At 38.1% G+C, this 25,494-nt stretch overlaps 1 protein-coding gene across 3 annotated transcripts; it reads right to left on the bottom strand.

The window, feature by feature from the left end:
* Positions 1–254: 254 nt before the first annotated feature.
* On the bottom strand, positions 255–23,593 carry septin12 (septin 12). 3 transcript variants are annotated; one of them, XM_077733694.1, is made up of 11 exons: positions 23,353–23,593; positions 16,018–17,343; positions 4,043–4,441; positions 3,769–3,897; positions 2,949–3,030; positions 2,628–2,765; positions 2,380–2,497; positions 2,194–2,289; positions 1,996–2,092; positions 1,724–1,775; positions 255–1,642 (listed from the first exon to the last, which is right to left on the bottom strand). In XM_077733694.1, exons 1-11 carry the CDS (start codon positions 23,405–23,407, stop codon positions 1,477–1,479), a joined length of 2,658 nt encoding a protein of 885 aa, XP_077589820.1. In that variant the 5' UTR covers positions 23,408–23,593; the 3' UTR covers positions 255–1,476. The 3 variants fall into 3 exon arrangements, with proteins under 3 accessions (XP_077589820.1, XP_077589822.1, XP_077589821.1); XM_077733696.1 differs by lacking the exons at positions 16,018–17,343; positions 23,353–23,593 and adding an exon at positions 8,959–9,366; XM_077733695.1 differs by lacking the exons at positions 16,018–17,343; positions 23,353–23,593 and adding an exon at positions 7,616–7,894.
* Between the last annotated feature and the right edge of the window lie 1,901 nt (positions 23,594–25,494).

Raw genomic sequence — 25,494 nt, 5'->3', positions numbered from 1 at the left:
ACTATATTGTAATTTATCTTGACTAAACATAAGACAACCATTGTTCTGTTTATTACAGGGTAATATACCAAAATTATGTGCGTATGTAATAACTTGGATGCCCATATGAAATAAGTAAAACATTAAAAAAATTACTTAATTTTGGAAATTGAATGTATTCAACAATATCAACTGGGTAATAACAATAAAAAATAACTGATTCTCAACTAAAATTATCAAACATGAGTATAAAAATTAAAAGGTAGTCTGGTAAGTTTGTATTTCAAGATGTTAGGTTTATTTAGTACATTCTAAATTATTTACCATGAATTATTCCCCCAATAATGCATCTAAAATGGATGGAAAAAATATAAAATGAAATTCTTAAGACCACTCTAAGTTATCTGCAACTGTCGTAGGAAAAAAAAACATGAATTGCATGTTATTTGACAAAAATACATAGCCATTGCAAACCAAAACAGTTGGGGAATAATTATTGGGTTAATCCAATACAACTCTTCAATGTGCTGTATTGAACTTGTAATGCAGAAGCTAAATGTCTTCCTTCTTTAAAATTCATAATAAGGCACAGATGGACGAACGTGATAGTTTGGAAATACTGTGCATGTGTATCTTTTGTCGGGGTCAAACATTTCCAATATTAAGTCATTGAAAAGATTAAAATCTTTTCTCAGATTGATAAAATGAAGTAAACACAAGTCAAAGCAACAAAGTGTTGAACGGCAAAGACAGAATATCAGAAGACAGAAAAAAAACTAAGAGAATAATGTATAGTTTACAATTCAGTAACAATAAATTAAACAGGCCAGCTCATATTTCCAACTCTTTATGCTGGGCCAAAAACATTTGGTGATACACATAGGGAAATAGTGAGATGTACTGTACAGTCATAAGAAATACAGTGAGCTGAGATAAAAATAAATCAAGACATTGTTTTCCCAATTTGATCAAAAATGGGTAAAAAAAAGTTGTCAACACGTGAAAATGCGTTCCCCCATGGTACTGCATGTTTTATTTTCTACCTACTACATAAGAACCTTAACTCTTTTAAACACAATTTACAGGGCACACTTGGTACAAGAAAGGTAAGTTTTTTTTTCATTTATAAGAGGTTTTGTGGGTTCTGTTATGGTTAGAAGTAATGTTGCATTGATACTAGTATGGTGAAGTTTCCCAATGAGTGTATGCATATTTGCAGTTATTGATATCGAAAGCAAAAAAATGCAAAAAAATGGTATTGGTGCAACACTTAAAGCTGAATGGTAATACATAACTAAATGTATCTAGCAATATATAAATGTATATAAAATTAGTCACATTCAATAACATCAGTACTTTGTTGTCTCCCATAAAAACTTTTATGAAGACCATTGGTCACTGTAATGATAAAAAAAAAGTCGAACATTTCCCCATCCCGCTTCATGTGGTAAAAATGCTCTTGTCCCATCTTTCATTTTGAGTAGCATTTTGAAGGCATCAGAGGTGGCTGTCAGATTCAAATTTGTCAACAGTTCCGTTTTCCAGCGGCCAGCTAGAAAGTCCTTGTTCAATAAAATTCATGTTGCTCTCATTCAGCCGTCGCACACGGTATGTTTCATAGTGGATGTTGTGTGTCACATCTTTCAGGTCCTGCAAGTGTGATCTTTAAGAAAAGAGGAAAAAGAGATGTTAATATCACTGTGCCTGGAAGGGTTAATATTATCCTCCTAGAATTCTAGCTCACCTGATAAGTAGATCTCGCAGGTTGGCAAACTCACAGTGTGCGACATTTTCCACTGTGAAAAAAGAGAATCAGATCATTTAAAATCATATTAAGGATGAATTATGGGAAAGTTTTTGTTGCCATCATACATGAATCATTATTTTCCTAGGTTGTCAAATTGCAGTACTGCAGTCATGTTTCACTTGTAATTAGATTGTGGTAAAACGATTCTTAAACAACTCTAGCTTTTGCCTTTTACAGATTTATTTTTCAGTTTATATTTTTTCTCTCACCTTCAATAATTCCCCACTTGGTTTTACGGCCCAAAACCTTGTTTCCGTTCACCTGATGCTCCTTGTCCGTCCCCACGACCGCAAAAGGAATGCTTTCCTGAAAACAAATACATTTAACGTGTTATCATACATTGACAAAAACAAGCATTATCCTCACAAGGTTCGCGGGGGGTGCTGCCAAGTTTATCAGATTCTCACCCTGATCCTGTCATTGAGAAAGCTCTCCTCTGCGTCTTCGTCATACTCCTTTTGGGGATAAACACGAATCCCATTGCCTGCCAAGTCTTGCCTTATCTGTTGTTGATGGAAAGGTCAATCGCAGGTCAACGAGACGAGGGGTGAATACATGAGCTTTTGCATGAGTTTACATGCAGACGTCCTTACCCTCTCTTTGAACTCTTGCCGTTCCTCAATGGTTAGTGTGTCAGCTTTTGCAATGACAGGCACAATACTCACTATCTTTCCCAATCTCTTCATGAACTCCACGTCGATGGGACGTAACCTGGTTGCAGAGTGCATTTTGGGTTAGTTGAAATGAAGAGCATTGTAAAGGGCATGATGAAAATGAGCCATTTATTGGTGGTTCTATTACGAATGGATAGCTTTTACCACTTTTTTGTTTGTCTTTTTACCTGTGTCCTGTTGCAGCCAGAAAATAAACGCAGCAGTGAACTCTGGTGTCAGGTATTCTCCTCTTGCGGTTGACATGAAGCTCCTCTCGCAGATATTTTTCATACTGCTCGTTGATGTATTCAACAATGGGCTCCCAACTTAAAGAAAGCAAAAAATGATTAGGAATAAAATCAAATTAACACATAGAATTCCTGAAAAAAAACAATCAACAAATATCATTATCAATACATCATTCAAATGCACAAACACACTTAAAATTGTTAGGATCTGGTGTGTTAAATGTGTGTGTTTTCTATGGTCTCATCTTTTGTGTAGCATACCAATTCTCATTGTTGATCTGGTCTCCAAAGCCCGGAGTGTCAATCACTGTCAGCTTCATCTTAACACCCTTCTCTTCAATCACTAGATAGAAATACAAAAGAGCAACTTTAACTCTTTCACACAACAATTACAATATTTTTTCCGACAGTGTTTATATTACATTCATGTAGAACAGATATCCCATTTAGATTAGAGTAGATTAGAATATTATTTCATCCCATATTCAGGAAATGTATGCAACAGACTATATAGGCTGAATTAAAGCTTCCTGTGTGGGCTAATAAAAACTGGGAAGCATGTCCTAGTTTGGACAATTATAAAGAACGGTTGTTTTCATTTTTAACCTCTTGTCATGTGGTTGTAAAGCTTACTTCCTCAATCTTTCTTTCAATAGCCCATTTTGCGTGTGTGTATATGTGTTTAATTAACCATTCATAAAATGGGAGACCTTTATTATAAGGATGTGACATAAATGTTCCTCCATCCATTATAAACATTGTTAAGAGTACAATAGAAAAATGAGCTTGTCATGTAAAAGAATCTTTACACGCTTCAGTTCCATGACCATATCAAGGCTTTTCACTTTCCTGGACCTCAAAAAATTGCTATTATTGTTATGTTTCTGCATGGCTGAAGCCTTCTGGACAAGTTTGGTCCTGTGCTTTATATTTCAGTGTCTGTGTACTGGCTTGAAGAGCCATGAGCTGAGGGAAATGTTTATAGGGGATGTCCCCCAGACTGTAAATTCTTAGCCATGGTAAAAAATAAAATAAAAAAAATACACACAAAAACCCATAATTTGTGTGTGGTTGCACTCACTATGGCTCATTGTCTGCAGCTCGACTGTTTGTGAGATTTTCTCCTCGTAGTTTGGGGTGCAGGACTTCCTGCTGACCTTTGACTTGAAGAGAGTGTTGACCATTGTAGACTTCCCCAAACCACTTTGACCTGCAGATAACAATTTGGGTTAGAAGTTGGTAGGACATTCCATTAGTTTGCTGCTAGGTTAAGCCTGTCTTTTATAGTTTCTTAATATTCCGTTAGGTCCTCCTAAAGTATGTACATTGACCACACGATAAATAAGAACACTTACCAACTACCATGATGTTGAATTCAAAGCCAGCCTTCATGGTTTTGTGTCTCATTTGGTCCAGCACTGCCTCAATGCCCACATAGCCAAAAAGGTCACTGCCATGGATAAAACTCATCTGCAGGTCTGGGACAAGTGGGACGGACTGGCACACTTGTTCCTTCACTTCTGATTCCAACTCTTTCTTCATTTCTCCCTCTTCCATTCCTTTCTCCTTTTCTTTCTCCTCCAACTCTGGATGGACCTCCAAACCATTTGCTTTTGGTTCTTTTTCAGTATTTTGGGTCACGTCGTTCGCTAAAATGGCTTGACTCTTGTCTTCAGTGACTTGATCTTCTTCCACAATTCCATTCTCCTTCTCCTCTCTTTCCTCCATCAGGGAAGGTTCTTCTGCGGCACTTTCTGTGGATCGACATGCATATCCATGAGTGGTGAGTTTTGTTACGGTTTAGAATCATGTGGTGGATTATAATGAATTTCTCTTTTAGAATTTCACCAGGATTTTACTTCCTAAGCATAAACTAGGCAGACTGGCTGCAAAGGATACATATTCAAGTGGCAAAAAATAAAAATAAAGATAAAAAAAACACAGTGAGTAATCTTAAAAATCACAAAAATCTACATTAGGTAACCCAATCCTACACATTTCAATTGGGAGGACTGGCTGTGAAAGTGCAATTTTTTTTAATGTTTCAGTGCCATTGATGGCACAAGACGTCAAGCCATATTATGGTAAAATAAGCTGAAAATTTTAATATTTAAAAAATATATGAAACATACATATTTACACATGTATGAATGACCTGTACAAGTAAAATGAATAGAATCCAGAGTTCCCATGGCCAGGTAACTAAAGGAACAGACACATAAACACTCCCAGGTTTATCGGACCAGTGAAGTGTCAGAAGTGTTTGTGTACGGTCTGTGTCTGTCGTCTGGTCTGTGCCGTAAGAGGATTGACACATGAGTGCTTGCACGTGTGCTCAGAAATGCATGACTAGTAGACGTATGCGTGCGAGTGTGAATGACTTATAGTACTATAGGGGATTTCAAACAAAAACATACACCCCTATTCAAATGCATTTTTTTTGTGTAATGACATTGACACCAAAAAATCATTTCCAAATGTAATCGATTGTTTACGGAATGTTTAACCCTCCAACCACACTCCTGCAAGTCAATAGAACTTTCATTTGACCCTCCCATTCAAAATGGATTAAACGTCTAGCACCGTCAATAGAGTCAATAGGTTACAATAATATATCATCATTCATCCATTGAAGGACTATTTTTGATGATTTTAATCTTTCCATCTATTTGTATTGCTGTGCTATTATTTAACTTGTGTTAAACTCATTCATTAATATTCTGAACCGTTCATCCTGAAAGGGTGCTAGAGCCTATTCCAGCCTATGAGGGTCACTCTGAATGAGGGGCCAGCCAATTGCTCATATTCCATCTGAACTAAAATACACACCCCACACACATCGTGAAGCACTCCAGCAGTGTTAATCTGAATCATTTAATCAGCTAAAAATATCCAACTGTAAAACCATTGGGAGTCCGATAATCCTGATGAGGGCAGACAGAGGAGGAGTGAAACACATTTAAGTCTGGGTTTTGTTTAAATACTGCAACAATCAGCACACATACATCCACTCAAAAGCTGTATTCAATAACAAATCCAAAAGTGTCATTTTTACCTTCTGTCAGCATAAAAACTAATGTATGTTAATCCGAACCTCCCCATCAAAATAGATTGGACGTCTAGCTCCGTCAATGGTAACCACGGAGATAGACAAGTGCCTTATATGGCTTAAAAACCTAAATAATCCATAAAAGGGTTAACTACACGCAACATATGACAGCATTATTAGAGCTTTAGTCATAAAGAGCATTTTATTTTCCCAACAAAAAAAAAGAGGAGTCACACACATGTATGGAGAAGACAAAGTCAACAATGTATGTGCACTTAAACCCACTCAGGCAGAGTGTGTAATGAGTAGTAATGTATGTGAAAAGCAAACAGTGTGTCAGATTGCCAGAGAGAAACGGACACACTCATATACTAAGAACACAAAAAAAGAGGGCAAACACTCACATAGGAAGGAAGAAACTGACACAATCTCATTTAACAAGAACAAAAAGGACACACACACACACATCAATGTGTGTATTCCTACTCTGAAGAAATGTTGCACATCACTAAGAGAAGACGAGAAGATACTTCTCCAATTTTGTTGGACAGTTCTATATACGAGTAAATGTGATAAAAATACATTTCTGTTAATATCATGGATTTATCATTTTTTTAAACAGTTTGCGCACTACTTAAAATATGTAACTATTATGGTATTTTGGGTTTGAGAAATACTCAACTTTCTTCTATCTATATTAGATGCAAACAAATAGCAAACCAGGCATTCATTAATTCAGATCAAGAGTGTGGACAGAAAATCCTCCATAGAATTTCAAATAAGTAGAGGAAAGATCTTAGAACATCTTTATAGTAGAGACGTCTGTGTATGTCAACACTAGCAGTGACGACAGACAATGAATAATGTCTTGGATGCCAGCCCAAATGATGCAATGTATTCCCCCCTAAGGCATTAATGAACAGGAGTCAGGATGTGATTATGTGTAAAAAATAGAGTGGGGGAACCTTTATACACTGTAGATACTGCAGTTTATCCAAACTGCGGTCTACAACCACTGTATAGTTTTTAGTGGCTCTTAACATATTCTGAAAATAGTAACACTAAATATGCCCCATGCAAGAAGCTTGAGTCCAGCCTATGTTCTGTTTCACTTCTTAGCTTCAGTACTAGATGCTGGTAGTACTTTAATATTGCCTCTGTATTAGTGATGTAATTAATGTAAGAAATTGTGTGGAACTTCAGTATTTTGTTTTACATAAATGAACTTATAAACATATATGAGGAAAGCGACAAATAGAGCTGTCTTGAATGTGATTTTCCTCAGTTTATTTATTTTTTGGCCACCATTGGACCTGTTCTTTTTGTTAGGTATACACATACAACTTTGGTCATTTATCCAAATTAGGATCACTGGTCAATCACATTACTAAATCCAGGTAAATAACTCTGAGCACATTGACCGACTTGTTGCATTGGTTTCCATGAATGAACACAACAGTTATATTTTGTGCAATCTGGTAAGAATTGTTGATAATCTTACATAAAATGGTCCTAATTAGTTAGCCTGTCCACTTTAGCAGATTGTTCTGCAAATCCAATCTTTCGCAATTCTGGATTTTTGCACCTAAGTATTGTTGTAGTGTGCAAGCAAGATATTGGAACTCAAAAAGTAGAAAATATACTTTGAATAACTTGATCAACTCTTTGGAATCTTGCATTCCTCGCTAAACAGATTTGAAGGAGTATTTGATTGAAGAGCTTCAAAGAGGCCTCCTCAACCGCCCCCCCCCCCTCCTCTCCTTCCATATTTTGACCGCCAAAGCAAAGGATTCTGTCAGCTTTCATTGTTAGCCCCAAAGACCGAGCGTACCCTATTCATATCCATGGGGGATGTGAAGAACAAAAAGAAAACTCCTACCTTCGATCATGAAAAATCCCCACTTGCACGATGCTCTGGCAAAGAACCTTTCGGAACAACTCTCGTCTACTTAACGCTCCTTTCTACAAAGTTTACCCACAACAACCACAACAACAACAACAGTGATGTGCTGCCTTTGTACGCTTCCCTCTGGGGTTGCCTAACGCTTTCTGTTCCTCCCTGATGTGAGGAGAAGTGCGAGGAGCCGGCCAAAGAGAGGGACGGAGAGGGGGGTGTTGGTGGCTAAAAGCAGCACCGGGATCCATTCACATGTAAATTGGCCAAGGAGCTTCCACTAATCCCCAAGTGGAGAAGGAGGCCTCCCTTTGCCTCGTCCTCCCCCTCCTTCTCCTCCGTCAGAATCATTTACTCTGCAGTGGCTGACCTGTCTGGGAGAGAAGTACGACGGCCACCAGACTACTTCTTTTACATCTCACAGACGGGTCCGCTCAGGGGTGTCCGAGTTCTCCTCTCCAAAGGGTGTGTCTGTGCAAGCTCCACGTCTATGACATTCTCATGTAAACTTTTCTCTAGACATAAGCTGGGCTGGTGTCTGGGAGTCCTCACATCACAACTCACCAATCACTGGACAGATCTAATACCGTATTTTCCTCACTATAATAGGCGACGGAGTATAAATGAATGGCCTATTTGAAAATTGGTTTCATATATAAGGCGCACTGCATTATAAGGCGAAGTATTCGTAGTAGTAGTAGTAGAGGTTGGGAGTGGTGTTACACATACGCTAGATGGAGCTGTGCTAAAGGGAATTTTATACCATGGTTAAGCAATATTGATCCATATATAAGATGCATCGGATTATAAGGCGCACTATTTTGTATGAAATATAGTAATTTAATGTACTAGCCCTCATATAATAAAGTATTCATTCATTTTATGAACCGCTTATCCTCACAGAGGTCATGTGGGGTCAATTACGGGCGATTTCAAGCAGTCAACTTGAGCAAACTTGCTGTACTGTATTACTCTGAACAATTTTTCATTTCCTGTATACTATACACTTCTCTCTTATGATTGAGCAATGGTCGCCAACACATTTGGACATCACTAATCTATTGACAAGTACATATTTCCACTTCCTCTCCCACACAGAACAAAGTACTAAACTGCTCGTTAATCCTACCCACAAAAAGTTAAATAAAATACAGCAAGTACAGTAATCGCGCTTTCCCATATCCAGTTCTGATGTACTACCAACCAATACATAGTTTTGTAATGGACGGAAAACTAAAAATAAGGAAAACAAAGCGAATATACAACTGGTTCAATTTGTTAAGTTTAAAGGGTGTAAAAACAAGAAGGAGAGAACCTTTTTATCTTACCTGATGTGGAGTTCTCGCAGTTCAGGAGTGACACGCAACTGGGCAGGATGTCATATCACTGCCTGTGTGTAAGGAGGGGTGTGTATCATGGTGCGTATGTGCTTGTGTCAGTCAGAGGATGATGCATTTCCTGGCCTGGGGCAAGGGGGACCATTTCCTGGTTTCCCTTTTTTTTTAAGTGAGTTGTACACTGTTTCAACATGAACACACCAAAAAGGCCCTCACATCAGTCATTTTGGTAAACTAAAACGATTAATAGAATGGACAAAAAATTGAGCAAATTGACATTACATTTACTGTTTATGTTTCAGGAGCAATAAACCGACATAAAAACACATTTTTGTTCAATTCCACTGAGTTCCACTTAGCTTTAAACCGAATCAAAACCAGTTTCCAAATCCACCATATAAGTATCCCAAATTCAGTGCATATTTCTTCTCCCCCTTTTTTGTCTTTGACAATCAATTGGGTAACACTGGGGTCCAATTAGGGATACACTTTGCACACTCAGCCTTTCCATGATTGCACGTTCTGCCTCTTATTGGTTCTTTATTGACAGTTCACATGAAAGTCACTAAACATGTTTTCATTGACACCTTGAAAACCCCCGGAGGTGCAAATGCATGATTGTCATATAGCTGTCTCCAGTTGTCAACCCGTTGATTGATTGCTAATTATGTGAAGCCTGCATTGTCATCGGAGATAGAAGGATCATATTTAAATAAGCTGTATTGTCATTTTCTATTTAAAAATTCTAGGTTTTCAACTGGCTGCTGTCAATTTGTCTTTTTTTGTAAATTTATATTTTCACATGGATGGGTTGGATAGGCTGCTTTGTCAATTACCTGGCTTCAGTTTTTTTTCTTCCATTCTGCCTGTTTATCGCCTCTCCAACTGAGACTTAAGTTTGTGGAACACTTGAGAGATGACAACATTCCAACATCGCCCACATTATACAATTCCCAGACATCTCACATTCCCATACCGGTGCTTCATTCGATACTAAAATGGGCTTCCCATGGTTTATATTTCCAAGAATACAATAAAAAAATCTTTGTGAAAATGCAGATACCTGGCGATCATATCTTTTATCATTTAAAATATTTCTTAACTTAACTGGCTGGATTGCATTTAAGAATACAAAACACAGCAGTGAAAACTTACTATGCAGATGTGTCTTGTTGATTTAACCTTCAAAATTAATTGTTGCTTGTTTTATACTTCCACTGGGCCTTTCAATTTGAATTATGGGTTATATTGTACTAGGTTGATTTAATCTTTAAATGGCACAGCGCAGTGTTTTTTCAGGATGAAAGCAAGGGAAAGCGTAGGCCAGGGTGGTGGTGCCAATTCCAATAAAAGTCTTTTGCATTCAGGATTCTCATGGTAAATAGTAATTGTTTTATATTTAGATTGGCTTTTGTTACTCATTTTTATTGTATTTTACACACCATGCATCAAATATAGTGTATCCATCTGGTACAATGATAAAGAAGACGTTGTATTCTATGCTAAGTGTCTTGTAATTTATAACTAGAGCTTCAACTTAATGTTTGCAAAAGTATACTCATTTTAGACATCAATTTGTGAAAATGAAACAAGTGCATTTGTGGGTTGTAATACAGATGTGTACCACCAGAGCGCGACTAAATTGTTATATGTGTCAAGAGCATCCTGACACAAGTTAGAAAGCAGATTTCTTGCCTTTTTATCCCCTCTGTTCCCAATTTGAAGCTCATTTTTTTCCATTTTCATCTTTCTTGTTTAAAAAAATAATGCAAAAATTGAATTAGAGCATTAAATTTGCACAATCTGTGTGTGCTGGTCATTCCATCAAATCAAATTCCATTCAACCGATGACTAGAATTAATTATTCATCACACTTGCTCTCTATAAAATTAACACAAACAACAACTCACTTATATGTTTTGAATCCTAATTTGTCAACCATAACATACAAAAACAAATACACTTACACCACTTCTTAACTTTTTCAAGACTTTCCCTCACTACAGTGCCTGTAAAAATTTGGGTTTTTAAAGTAACAATCATATATTGATTAATTTATCCAAATATAGCTTGCTCATTACACATGTTTTTCCTGACCATCTGATTTTCTTCCACATTTTTTCCTTAATGGTCAGCCATTAGCAGAACCGAAAATATTTAGTCTAACCTTTTAACACTGAAATATTCCTACTTGGCAACTCTTGCTAAATGGTGAAGATGAACTCCTCACCCTTCTTTAAAGCACCACCCTCCAGCTATAATTACCCTTTGACCAACACTTTTTGGAATGAATCTTCTGAATCAATGACTTGATTGATGGAATTGTCTGAGAATGTCTGCTTAAGAGCATTAATGACATTTCAATCATGGGAAAGCTGCAAAACTATCCATGTACATTTTTACAAGGGTTAATAAGTCATTAGCATGCTTCTCCACAAATACGATCGCAAGTTCACGGCTGGAAATAAATCACTTTAAAAGGGGACTCGAAAATAACGTTTCCGCATGGTCACCAAAATTGCAACTGTTTGATTGACAGCTGGGCTGCATAAGAACATTTCACAGTCATGGTAATCCTATTAAACTCATTGTTGGTAAACATGAAATACTTTGAGAGCTCAAGTTTAAAATTGTCCGTGAATAGCACCAATTGCTACAACTTACACACAACAACTCATTCATTCATTCATCTTCTGTTGTGCTTATCCTCATGAGGGTCCCAAAGGGGGTCTCTGGGGCTTTCTGCTGAAACAACCACCCCTCTAGTTTAATCATCTTGTTATACTTTAAAGACACCAGATTGGTGGAAATGTATCCTCTTCAACAGAATAGTTGATTTATCTTCATGAGGTGGTTCCATTCCACATTTTTTTTATTATGTAAGAATATGATTTATGCCTAAGAAAATGTGTTTTAGCTCTAAATTTGTAATGATCTTGCCTTTGTGATACATTTCATGTTACGAGTATTCTTCAATTGTTTTTACCACCAGCCCCTTTTTATAGTACTAACATGGGTAAAAGTTTCAGATCATAAAAGGAGAGCCAATAGAGTATTTTCCACAGTTACTTAATTCTCCTTTTAAAGTCCTGTAATAAAATCAGTAGACTTATGAGAGATCTAATGTTGACACATCAAACGTTGTTATTCTTTTGATACTTCGCTGCTTCTGGATTGTACAAAAAAATAATCTGCAACTGGGGAATGTGTTAATATGCACATAAATGGTGATTTTTCTAAGCGCAAATGTGAGGACAGCATACATAGCAGTTTTGTTGACAATACAGTAAGAATACTGATAATAATGACAACCAACATATTGCAAATACAAGTATTAGGAGTGCAGTATCACTAAACCTTAACTATGATTTGAATATTTACTTCATGCATGTTTTGTGCTTGTTATCTATCTACATACGCCCAAAACAGTCTTTTTTTGTTTTGTTTCTAAAATCTGACTGGACAGTGAACTGAAAACAAAACGTGTTTGATGGTGATCAGATACAGGAAACACATGTGGTCAATGAGCGACTCTTTCCTTGTGTACAGCATGTGTTTTGCGAGGAAAGTCACAACCTTTCTGCCTTTTCCTCTTGTGTGCACATTTCTGGGATGATTAATCACCACCGGGTCTATTCAGTGACCACAACAACCTTTCAAACACTGAAATACTCTCCTGTATTTTAAAAAGAACTACAAAATAACCTGCTTACTGATGCCAAAGTGTGCACGACTCAAAAAAAAAAAATCATAAAACACTAGTCTGAAATTACTCTATTTTAATCTAATGTAATGTTGTTGCTGTTTAAAAACAACAATCATTTTTAATATTGGGAGGATTATACAGCCTCTCCAAATTACTAGCATAGAAAATAAATGAGAAATACCTATCCTATGCTTTAATTACACGCCAGAAAAATATTACAACATTTGTTTTGAGGTCAGACAGTTTGTCACCAGAGAGAGAGAGAGACAAATGCATGCAAACAAATACACCTTTGTTTGCATTGATGATAAGCCTTATCTTGGGTATTTCCTCAATGTCAGGACATTTATGACCAAATTTAAGGTGGAACAGGCAACTTCAATTCCCACTCACACACCCACATACAGAGCATTTTGTACAAAGTACTACTTCTGCATTGCTCTTATATATTATCAATTGGATTTATTGATATTCCAACCAGTTCTCTTCAGACTAACCTCAATTTTGTCTTCAAACTGTATTATGGCATCATAATTAAAAACCTTACATACAGTATCTGACCATAACACCCTTGTTTAAACTGATTTTATGGATTTTTTTTCAAACTTAAAACATTCAACCCCCTTTTTAATACCCCCAAAAAGTCAAGATTCTCAAGGATACTATTTCTTGTATTACAAATGCATCTATGCTAACCACAGTTGTTAAAGAACCCTTCGAGCATATACAAAAAGTCAGAAGCATTAAGGCAATGACAAAGGACAAAGTTATAAATCAACTACCGTCACCCTTATAAAACCCACACATAATACAATGCCACGAAGACTCGAGTTATGTAATGACGCCGACCTACGAACATTACTCCCTTGTGGTACCAGAGAAAGGAACTGAATATCTCATGATTGTTTTTTTGACTAAACCTTCCGTCCTCCTCCCTTGTCTGGCAAGCAAAAGTTGCTTCAACTCTGCTCACCTTCCTCTTTATGCCTCTCTCTATCTTGAATTAGAGGGATTAGAAGTGAATGCAGGGTTCCCTGGGGCCAAAGACCACATTACAAGAACTTGCTGATGCAGATCATGGGAATGACCTTGTCTTGAATCTTCACTGGATACGGATAATTGTTTGTAATAATCCTACAAACCAAGGTTAGGGTGGGTCTCTCATAAAAATACAGACAGAGGATAAATGAAGACTATCAGTAATCTAACATAACTGGAACACACAACCATATACATACATTTATGATGACAATAAAGGCTTTTGATTTACCATACCTGTCAACTTGTATGTTTTCCTGTGTTTTATAATTTTAGTTTTTTTGATCATTTCAAATTGTGTATGGCGTATAACAAATTTTGTATGGGATTTCTTTTTAAAGTAAGTTTTTTTGTAAAACCCATCAAATTTTACCCATTTTGGCTCTAATCCGGATCGTTTCAGTCACTAGTAGCAGACGAAAACGTCATTGTCAACTGCTAATATTGTCATGCTTTAAGCATAATAAGCGCACACCTATTCCACTTTCACAAGTCCGCCTTTTCACTGTATAAATATAGCGCATCAGCAAGCAATGTTCCCAGATAGTCAAGCTGTCAACATCATACAACGACATCTACAGAATCTTGATTTTAGTGCATATAAAAGGCTTTTCTGACCTTTCAATTTTGTACATTCTCTGGTGAAAATGTTCCCCCCCCCCTTTTTAGTATGTGTGCTGGTACCACTTGTGCATGTACAGACCTGCGTCTAGCTCGGATGAAAAATGCGTTAAAACAAGGAATCTTTTTTATTTTTTGACGCACTAAGAGGGAAATAAAGAGTTAGATTGCGTCTAATCTCACATCAGACTCTCACAACATGAAATATATTCGTATTATGTTTAAAGATAAAAGACAAGTGTCAACTAGTGCTGCACTGTGTATTTAACTCAGAGCAGTCATAGATTGTGGTGAGTGATGTAGCTATTAAATGTGAATTCTTTTCTACCTTTAATTTTCTCTTATGCCATGCCAGAGAACATGAACTATGCAACAATGTGAATGTTTTAACATCAAACTGACAAGTCTTTTTTGGAGGGGGATCAAAGTCATTCTAACCAAGGCAATGTAAAGTCCTACTTTATTTTTATTTAGCCCCGATCAGATTCATTAAAACATTGTAAATCAATTCTGATGCCGCTACCTCTTGCCAATAACAATAAAACATTAAAATCTAAAACCATTCTAGCATCCAACATCCCACACACATACACACACACACAAAAGTGAAGGGCAAGTGAAGAAGCGCAAAAAAAAGTGTCTTTAAGAATTCTATTATCCACCATCTGTTGATGATGCTGTGATTTATTGCACATCCTCACAAGTGAAGTATTACCTTTTTATGGTCCCCATGCCTTACTCATAGCTCTGATTTACAATCCTCAATGAATCATCCCTCTTGACATTTTTTATTCTCTCAGACAGTTTTAAAAGTTACCTTAAAAGAGCTGTCTGTGAGTTTTTTCAGGGAACTTTTACAAAGTTATGTCATTGTAGCTGAACACAAAACCCCAAAAGGGAGCAAAACACAGGGAGACTGGTTTAGATTTCTAAATATTAGAAAAATAATCTTGTAACATTATGTATTAGTCTAGGCAAGTACATAGTCTAGTATAGTACGGTACAGTATTCATTCATCAATTTTCTGGTCCACTAGTGCAAAAGTATTGATTGTCTGTTTTTTTGGACTACCACAGGACATTAAAAAGGTATTGATTTGATGACTGAATTACTTGGGATGAGCCTCTTGGAGATTGCTGAACTTTGCATGCAATTTTTGGCTCATTTTATCAGAGGGAGACAAGCAGAAGCCCAAAAAGAGCAGGCTGTGAACTACGGTCTAATAATTTAAGGTCTTAAATATGTCAACAAGCCTAAAATGGTCAAAGAAATGAACAATTTGGTCCTCATCAGCAGGCATAGGTAAACAGTGAAAAACAAATGTCTGACTGTGTGCAGTTTCTAAGTTTATATACAGTTCGAGACCTCAGTTGAGCAGGAAACCATTCCAATGGGTGTGGTTAGCAACTCATCTGTTAACCTTGTCTTGTTTTTCTTAGCTGACATCAGGGAAGTCCCCGTTCATCATTTGTTGAACAGGCCTTTTTGCTCACACAGACGCCACCCAATCACACAAACACACACTTACTGTAGTGTTTAGAGCAGGGCTGTCAAACTCAGTTTAGTTGGCGGGCCACATTATTGCAACTAGATCTCATCAAGTAACAGGGTTTCACATTTAGAAAGCATATTCATTAAAATTTGCAAATCAAAAGCTATTTCTTAGGTGCATTTGTCGTCATTACCTTTGTTTCTCATGTTGTCATTTCCCCTCGTCGCCATAGGCGCCACCTCTGTGGGACGGTTGACTTGAGGAGACAGCGCTCCGTTTTTTGGCACCACCGGAGGCTGAATGACAGGTACTGGTCCGGGGCTTGTATCGGCCATGACAGGCCGTGAGAAGGAGGCAATCCTCTGTAAAATGGAGCCAACGCTATCTCCGGCATGGTCTTCCAAATGGCGAGCAGCTCTGCGATCGGAAGGACTAGAAGAGGGGTTCACTTGGGCAAACTGTGGCTTGCAAAGTGTTCCTAAGGGAGTGGTTTGGGTCGGAGAACGGGGGGCAGATGGGCTTGATGTAGCAACGTGATGCTGTAGGCTCCCGGTGCTCCTCGGGGGAGGCTTTGGTGGGTTTGGACTAACGGGTTGTTGGTCAATCTTAGCAACCAAGCTTTCCAGGTCCAAGGGAAATTTACCAAGCCGCGGAGTATCTTTGGCCTTGGGCTGTGTCGTCTGGGGGCCTGAATAATGATGATGGTTAGGGCCGTAATTACCCTCAACTTCAGGAGAAGTCGCATTTTGAAGCCGTCCATTCCAACTGGCATTTGCATAGTTATATCTCGAGCCAGAGGGAATCGGGCCTCTTTGCACGCCTATCACTCCACCTCCTCCATCACAAATCTGAATGTCCAAACTGGACATGGAACCATGATTAATTCCGTGAGAATCTGGTGCCCCCAACACCAAACCTATCCCCTGGTCTAAAGCAGTCCCAGGAGAGGAGAACTTCAAGTTTTCACCTATTTGGAGCTTCTGTGGTGAAAATTGAGGCTGGGTTTGGGGGTGTTCTCCCTGAGGTGGAGAGTTTGGATAAGATATCAATTTGCTGGACTGAAGTGAACCCCCACCCACTCCAGAGTATTCAAGGCTGGAAGTGGAGCTATGAAGGCTGTCGTTGTCACTTCCTGGTCCACGCAATATAGAGAACCCACTGTTGGGGTTCACCCTGCTTTGAAAGGAGGCTGCCCGATTCACACTGGAGTTGTTGTAAATGGCCGGCTTGTTCGTGGTTCCACGGTTGAAGGACAGGCTGCTGACAAGCGTGCGGGACCTAAGGACTGGGCTAGGATTGGAGCTCCGGCTCACCCGGTTCTGGTATCCCGCGGAGCCTAGGGCGTTGATGTTGTTGAAAGATGAAGAAGGGGATTGTCCTACGACTCTCACATCACTGGTTTTGTTGTGGCTGTGGAAGAAATGGGAGGGTGAAGGAGAGACTGGGGAGGAAGCAGTGGATGCCGAGGAGAAGGAGGGTATGTCGTCCACGTCTTCAATGTCAAAGGATCTCTTCAAGGCTGGAAGGAAAAAATGTTGTATTTGTTAGTAATGGAAATTAAACCAATGAAAAAAGCCATATAAATAATTTAAAAAAGAATTTCTACATGGGTTTTTGAGGGATTCATTGTAAGAATTAGAGCTGTATCAGACTTTTTTGGTAACTATTTACAAAACAACATGCTGCAACTCCTCCCTTTCATTTCAACCATTGTTATTCTTAATCAAGGCCTTGGAAATGTGTTGATTTGAGTTGGTTTCCTTTTACTAAATGGAGGAGACAAATACTTTGAAGTCTATTTTGTCCTTTTTGTTAAAGGAGCAAAGGAGTGAACCATTAATTCATAGCCAAGGTCTTTCCATTACCACACACATTCAACTTAAAAAGATATATTGTATAGACTGTACTTGTTTGGGGTTATATTATTACATTTAATTTCCTCAGCCTCCTCTCCCTTTTGTTCTGATTCCTCAGGCTTGAATGATCTTTGACACTTGCCTTTGTATGGCAATGGTGTCCCTTTACCCTGTTGAACATAAACACTCTTACTTCAAGCTGCAAATACAAAAGAAAGATTGAGGTCGGGGCTTAAGTTTTTGTGGGGTTTTACATTACCAATACGACACAAAAGGAGAATGATTGCACTCGTGGTTGCACTTTAAAAAATGAGGATTTAATTTGAAATGACCCTGCATTTGTAAAGAAAATTTGAGTGATAAGGGTTACACTATTCATATTATTTCCAAGAGAAGCAGTATCAAGTTCATTATTTTAAAGGTATTTGCAAATGTAGATGACCTTGCATTGGTCATGTGATGTTTTTACGTTTCTATCTCTATTTTCAGAGCTGTTTAGGAAAAAAAACATACAAAGCAGGGCATTTAAACGTCAGGTGGGGACTGTGTGTTGACCTACAGCACTAAGCCGAATAAGCTATGCTGAACTTCACTTAAAATTAAGACTCAAAGAAGCTCGATAAGTCATACAACGAGACCAGTGACCCAGTAGGACCATATAGACAAGTTCACTGTCTTACTGGCATATTGACAGTATTTCCATATAAGGTTCATTTAATAAAATAGCCGTTTATCAATCGGAATTGTAAATATTGTTCAAATTCAGTCTACATTCTGTGTCTCTATTTTAACAGCATATATTTTGCATATTTTTAGTTGATCTTTGCATAATTAGATTTTTCTAAAGCTGAGAAAACCGCTGGTTCAGAGTTTACGCATGTCGTCTATTTAAAGGTGCCATTGTTTTAAATCACTGCTTGGAGTCGAGTTACATCCTGTTGCTTCCAAGAGACTACAACAAAGTCCTTATCATCCTTTGTTGTTTTCACATTTGAGCTGTCTTCTGTATCTTGACTATTCTCTCTTCCCACTTTGAATTACAATTATTGAAATAATGCCTGAAATAAATTCATCAATTATGCAACCTTCTCTGATAAGTCCCACTTTTTTGTCAAGGCTTTTGTAGATAAGGGACTACCATGATGAAAATAAATTATCAAAATAAACAACGTTAGGGCTTGTAGCTTTATACAAACACAAAGAGTCACTAAAGTCTAATTTCAGTTCCTTCCTGAGAAGACTCATGGTCACGGAAGGCTCCAGGCAGGCTGACGGGGTGTGTGTGTTTGTGTGTGTGTGTGTGTGTGTGTGTGTGTGTGTGTGTGTGTGTGTGTGTGTGTGTGTGTGTGTTGAGGGCTGACTGAGGTTACAAGTGTGAACCTGCCTCCAGTACAAAAGATAGAGTCCTGGTATCAGGTAATTGCTGGCACCCTCCTGGAGACTAGGGAAATAATTACGGTGGCAATTGTGCATCATGTCTCTGCTTTGCGTGGTGTGTGTTTGAGTGCTGTGAAAAGCCTTTGGCTCTACTCCTTCTTTTCAGAGTTGTGTACAACTTCAACTTTCCTTTTAACAAACAAAATGCACCATCCCGTCTTAAAGTTGAGAAGTGCAACGGAATTTAAGATAATTTTCATATGGTTCATATCCAAAGACATTTTAAAAATTTGTAATAAGAATAAATTCTGGGCAGTACGCCTTAGTTTGGACACTGCTGATTTATAACGAGTATGAAAATAGGGCGCTTAATGTTCGCTGGAAGAAAAAAAGAAAGTCAAAACACTGGACAATAGTTCCTTTTGCACTGCCATCTCGGGATTGCGTTCAAGAAGGAAAGGCGTGACAGAATGTTCAGCGATAAGGCAGCAGGCCTCTTTTCTTTGTCCATAGAAGTGACACCACCAGAAAAGTACAGCAGCTCACCCAAAGAGCGTGTCTCTTGCGGAATGCTGGAACTCTATTTAAACTTACGCGCTGTGTGGTATCGTTATGAAAACATGCTAATCAACGTGGCGTGAAATCATTTTGATGATGGCATTGTACCATATGCCGGCACGTCAAGGAGAGTGCACTTGAAAAGTAGAGTAAATTAGTTGTGTCCAAAACTTTGTTCTATGGGGGTTGCTTTGGAAAAAAGGGTCAACTTGAAATTCTTCTGCATTCATTTGTTAAATTCAGGATGGGAATTCAATTTTTTTGGAAGCATCAACTCATTGAATGGCATTTTCAGCAATTAAAATCCAATCCAATTTGCAAATAACATTTAGAAGAACATATTGTGTCATCAGGAATTATTATGTTTTATTTATTAGTTATGTTGACATTTCAAACAAACTGTCAGTACTACAAAGAAAAGTTTGGGTTGCTTGAATATGATGAATATTCAGCTATGACTAGTGAGATAGATTATTTTGAGAACCAATAAGTAACTGGAAAGATGCAAGGCCCAGTTTGTCCTGTGGACATACAATAAGAGGAGGCCCAGTCCAGGCATGTTGGCGACCCTACCCCCCACAAACCCCTCAACCCTCCCTTTCCTGCACATTCCATACAGGTAGCCCTAACAGATAAGAGAATATGCACACTGACATGAATATACGCCAATGCACTCCAACACACGTGTACACATACACATTCACAAATGAATACATATAGATACTTTGCGGGACACACTTACATGATGACACTCACACAGAAACACATACAACTTCCATTTAGTTAGAGCACATCTGGAAAACACATTCCAAGCAGACCTTTGCAATGATGTTTTAACACTGAAAATGACACAGGGCCAGGCAACTCATAAACAGGCATGCGCACATTTAAACTCAAAAGCCAAACCGGTGCTTATGATTATTTCACGTCTGCCAATTATTTACCTCATAAGCACCTGTTGCCTGAAAGATTACAACTGTCTATTAAAGTGTGTCCAAAAATACCATTTTAATACAAACTAGATCATCACATCATCAATTTTCTTATCATAAACTATATTTAGCCAACACTAATGCTTTTTTACCTGGTCTGTCATTTGTTAATGTAAAATAATTAGGATGTCTTCAGGGCCTGACAACTTCAGACAAGTGTGAATAAAAGACAGAATGTACAGATGTCTTGCCAACTACTGATCCATTATGGAAGAATGGCTTGGCAGCGAGCCACATTCGGGTTACCTGCTCGGGGTTACGGATTCACACGAGACAGATGTCTCTGAAAAATAATAATCTATAAATGACTAGGCACAAACCCCAACAAAAATCAGTGTGAGGAAAGAAAATGACTGGTCGCCACATGTACATATCTGTATTCAATTACCTGTAACCCCCTTGTTTTCTTTGCCTCTCTGTAACTTTAACAACTCCCGACAGTCTGGGTCCTCAGTTTATATCCTCCACTATGCTAATACAGGCTGGAATGCGTTTGTAAGTACAACTTGTTATGAGAAATGACAACGAGCTTGTGTGTAGGTGCGCACGTGTCCGCGACCTCAACGTGGATGTGTGCGCGTATAGTATGTATGTGAAGGGTGACTGGGTCAGAAAGTCATGGGACCCTCTCTGATCTCTAGCGGTACCAGGATGTGACAGGGACTGGAAGGCAACTTTGAGCCCCCCCTGGCCTCTTCTAATCTGCAGGGTCACCCAAAGGCTTGACTACTCTGTTGTCTCACTGGCCTATCGATCGCCTCGGAAGTGTTTACAGGTTAAAGTTGTATTGCCAATATTGGAGAAACTGACTATTTATTGTCATTGCAATGCCCTTTTTTGTCAAAGAGGTATGGATTCTAGGAGTTACTCAGCTTTTGGACTGATTGATTAATTGTATCTATGTTTATCCAAAACATGTGGCAGTAAGGCGCAAATTTTATTAGCACACTAGGCTTTCAATAAAAGATTTTTTAAATTAATTTTTGATCGCAAAGAGTGAATTTGAAATGCAATCCTTGAATTTAAAATATAACACTTGAATACAAGTGCTTGAAATTAAAAAAAACCCAACAATTTAAAAGCATTTTTTAATTATTACAATATAAACTGAATATGAATAGTGGAATTTTAAATAGAATATTCATTCAGGTCCCATCACTCAAATTCCATTGTCCTTAGTGAGCGTGTAAATGGGAAATACAAAAAGATTTCACACACAATTACACATTTTTGCCAAGAAGAAACGTTTGCTTCCATCACGCCTCGTCAGGTTTCGGCTTCTGATGTGTGTATTGGATGGTAGCGTGTGTGAAATTCTACAAGTTTTTAACACACACCCTTGGGGGCTGATGAGCTTGCGTTCAGCCTGCATTCCTCAACCAGCTTCAGAACAGCGTCAACACTTGTCCCACTGTTAGCATATCTAATTTAGACGAGTTAAATCTGATTGCCAGTCTGCAAAAGAAAGCATTTACCAAAAAAACACTCCTAATTTCTCTCACACGATTACAGTTTTAATAGGATCTTTAAATGGGAAGGCATTTCTCTGGCTGAATAGAATCTAATTGATGCATTAAGTATTTCTGCATTTCCTACAATAGAAAGGGTATACTTACTTATCAGTCAAAATGGATTGGGGATGTCGTGCCTCATCAATGGCAGCCAATTGGTTAAATGTCTACAATTTTTTTTGTTGAAATCCAACTTTTTGTATCAAACCTATTGATTAGCAGACATGACTTTCCTTTGTCAGACCACTTGACTTTTTAAGACTGACATTGATCCGTGGTGTCCATATGTCTTCCTCAATTGTGAAAAAAAGAAGCTACTGTTGCTGTCTATGACTCAAGGCTACACTAATTTGTTTTAGAAGCACAGATCAACACCTGTCTTAACAGAGGAATGTGGAAAGAGAGTTAAGATTGAAAGGAGAGAGGGCATCTTTTGTTGCTCTGGCCCTGCGGGGCCTTGCGACAAGATGGATCACCCAGGTGAAGAACAGAGTGTGTTGCTATGTCTATGACCAGAATGTCCAATAAATGGGTACATTGATAAAGGATAAAATGGCAGTAAATTTAGTTAAAAGTGCTACTTAAGTAATTTTGCCACGAATGTAGACATGGAGATTCCTAAGGAAAGGATGGGAGAGGCCGCTTGGTCGTCACTCTAAATTTTCTGCTGCTTCGGAGACGTTATTATCTCCAGATGAGATACACTCATTCATTCCCACGCAAATTAGAGGAATGCTTTTGAGATTTTTTTTGCAATAGATGACCTCTTATGTCTCCTGAGGGGTTTATCATCGGACTCAATCACACCATCTAATTAGAGGCGTACTTGTACTTTAAGTACTCATAATGTAGTATGTACTTGACCCTTTTTCTTGGGTTGTTATGCGCTTATGAGACCATCCATTTTTTTGGAATTGACTCAGGATATTCAATGTTATGTGTGTATTCATCCTTATCTAACAATTTTGATACGACAAATACAAGATATTTGTTTATCATTATAATATTTTTCTTTTTCATTACAGCTGCCACTATAAACATGCAACAAGTCTCAGATGTATTTGATACTTTTATCTTTATTTAGCTTTTGTATCCAACTTCCCAATGCAGACAAGAAACTTCTCTTTACACTGAATGAGCAAACAGCCCAAGGGTGCAATTGACGCATTTGCTTTTACCACAGCAACAAAACCAGTAAAGCAATAAAGCAATTTAATATTACAACTTCACATACCTTCAAAATCTGATAAAATCCCTTCGAGGTGGTCATTCACAGAAACTGCCGACATCCTGTCTGAAGTTGCCAATTTAAGTCTGATGAGAGAAAGTTGGTGGGGTTTTCTTTCCCTCTCCCAAAATGAATTCCTAAAACAATTAATATTCAAATCAATGGGGGCTTTATGGGCACATAGATGTCTGAGTAGCAGGAGTGATGATGTCCCTTCAGTTGTGTGGCTCTGGTCTCCTTGTGGGCTCTGTGAGCACTCAGTCACAGTCACAGTGGCCCGCCCAAAGCCAACCCTCATAGTCAGCTCCGGCCCCCCGACCCCCGGCTCGGTTGGACCCGAGGGGGACATGTTGATAGGGGGACGGATGGATAGTGGGCGGAGAAGCACACACCACCTGGAAAATCCCTCAGTAGAAATTCTCTTTCTAACCCCCCCGCCATTCCAATTTCTCCCCTGTGGCTACAAGTGGGACACTTAAGTGAAAGCCAGAAACTTCATAAAGAATTGTTTGTAAACTTATGGAATTAATTTAATTGTCGATCATAACATGGTTAAGAATGCAAAATTCATAAATTAACTCAGAACTTATTTTTTCCTCTAGGAATATAGCTAATGAGTTAATTAATATATATTTACTTGAGAAAATAGGCATCTAAACTACAGCTCGCAAGCCGACTGTGGCTCGTTGCGCTGAGTTAGATTGGCATGCAGCATGAAAATGGATGAAGTTATCATTGACAAAAAAAGCTACATTGTATTGTACTTCTCAGCTTCGATAGTTGGTCACCTAAACTGTGCTTCTCCAATAGCTTAGAGTCAAAATCAGACATTTTGAAATAAATGTAGGAAACTGCAGAATTTAAGTATTTTGTAATCAATTGAGAAAGAATGAGATATAATATATAATAATTGTAGCCCACACTATTGACAGCAATATAAAAAATACATGTCAACAAGGAAGGCTGACATTGAGTGATCATGTTTCATTGCCATTGACGGCAATAAACGTCAATAAGGATTTACTCTCTCTCTGTCACCCTTAAAACGAAATAAAATAAACAGTTTTATTTTGAAAAGGTTGAAATTGTCAACATGACAGGAGCCTCAACTGGAATTGTCAATAATGCCTCATGTATGCCTCCCTGTGGAGAAATATTCCAAAAAGCCAAGAAGCTTCTTACCAGGCAAACATCCTCAAATCAGGGATGTTAAACCAATTCCACAAAGGTCAAGCGGGTCCCTGATTTCGTCCCCACCAATGCAGTGCAGGCAGTTGAACCAATGAATTTTCTGGGGGAACAAGAGGTACCTGACTGCAATCAACTGAACACTCCTGCAGGTAAAAATGGGTCTTTTTCATTGGTTGAGAGGAATACTTTCACCTTTTGACCTTTTATGGAATTGGTTTGACACTACTGCTGGAAATAATGGTTTGGGACATGTCACTCATTTTAAAAATGTTATGAGGTTACATTTGGAGCGATTAATTGAAATGAATAATAAAATGCACCTTGCCTGTCAAAATGGTAAGAGTATATAGTCACATAGTGATTGCAAAGCTACTTATATTACATAGCATATCTAGTCAGTCATATTTTGTATCAGTATTCTTTGTTCTTTTTTTGCATTCTCTGAATAAACCCTATTTAGAGTACACTAATTTCTCATGTTTTACATTGAAACTGTTCCAGTTTGGATACCCTGGATCTGTGGCCAGCCATCCCTCCTTTATTTTGAAGGGAGTATAGTCAGTTTCCGTTTACACGGTCACAGTGCAGCTTGTGAACTTTATTGTGACGGCTGATTAGTGAGACGCAGGGAGCGTGCAGGATTCGTGGTGGTCGTGGCGTCTGAAGCCCCCCTCCCTGGAAGTGGCTTCTTAATAATAATAATAATAACAACAATATCAGGTGAGTGCATTTATTACATTAAACGCCAATAAAGCCTGCTTAGGTATTCTTTTAATGACTGCATCACATAGTCATGCCATACAGGTGTGCTTAATCACAATTATGTCCTAAGAGTTTGGTTTTTTTTTAACCAAACATAACATCGCAACCCAATCAACAATTACGCATAAAATGCACAAATGTTTGCAAAATGTTATACTATATTAGTTCTTTTTTGATGCATTGCTGGTTTGGGGA

This window comes from Stigmatopora nigra, chromosome 15 (genome assembly GCF_051989575.1).
Source record: "Stigmatopora nigra isolate UIUO_SnigA chromosome 15, RoL_Snig_1.1, whole genome shotgun sequence".
In the NCBI taxonomy this organism is placed as follows: Eukaryota; Metazoa; Chordata; class Actinopteri; order Syngnathiformes; family Syngnathidae; genus Stigmatopora; species Stigmatopora nigra.
Note: the sequence above shows the minus strand (reverse complement) of the source record. Positions and strands in the feature narration are given on the sequence as shown.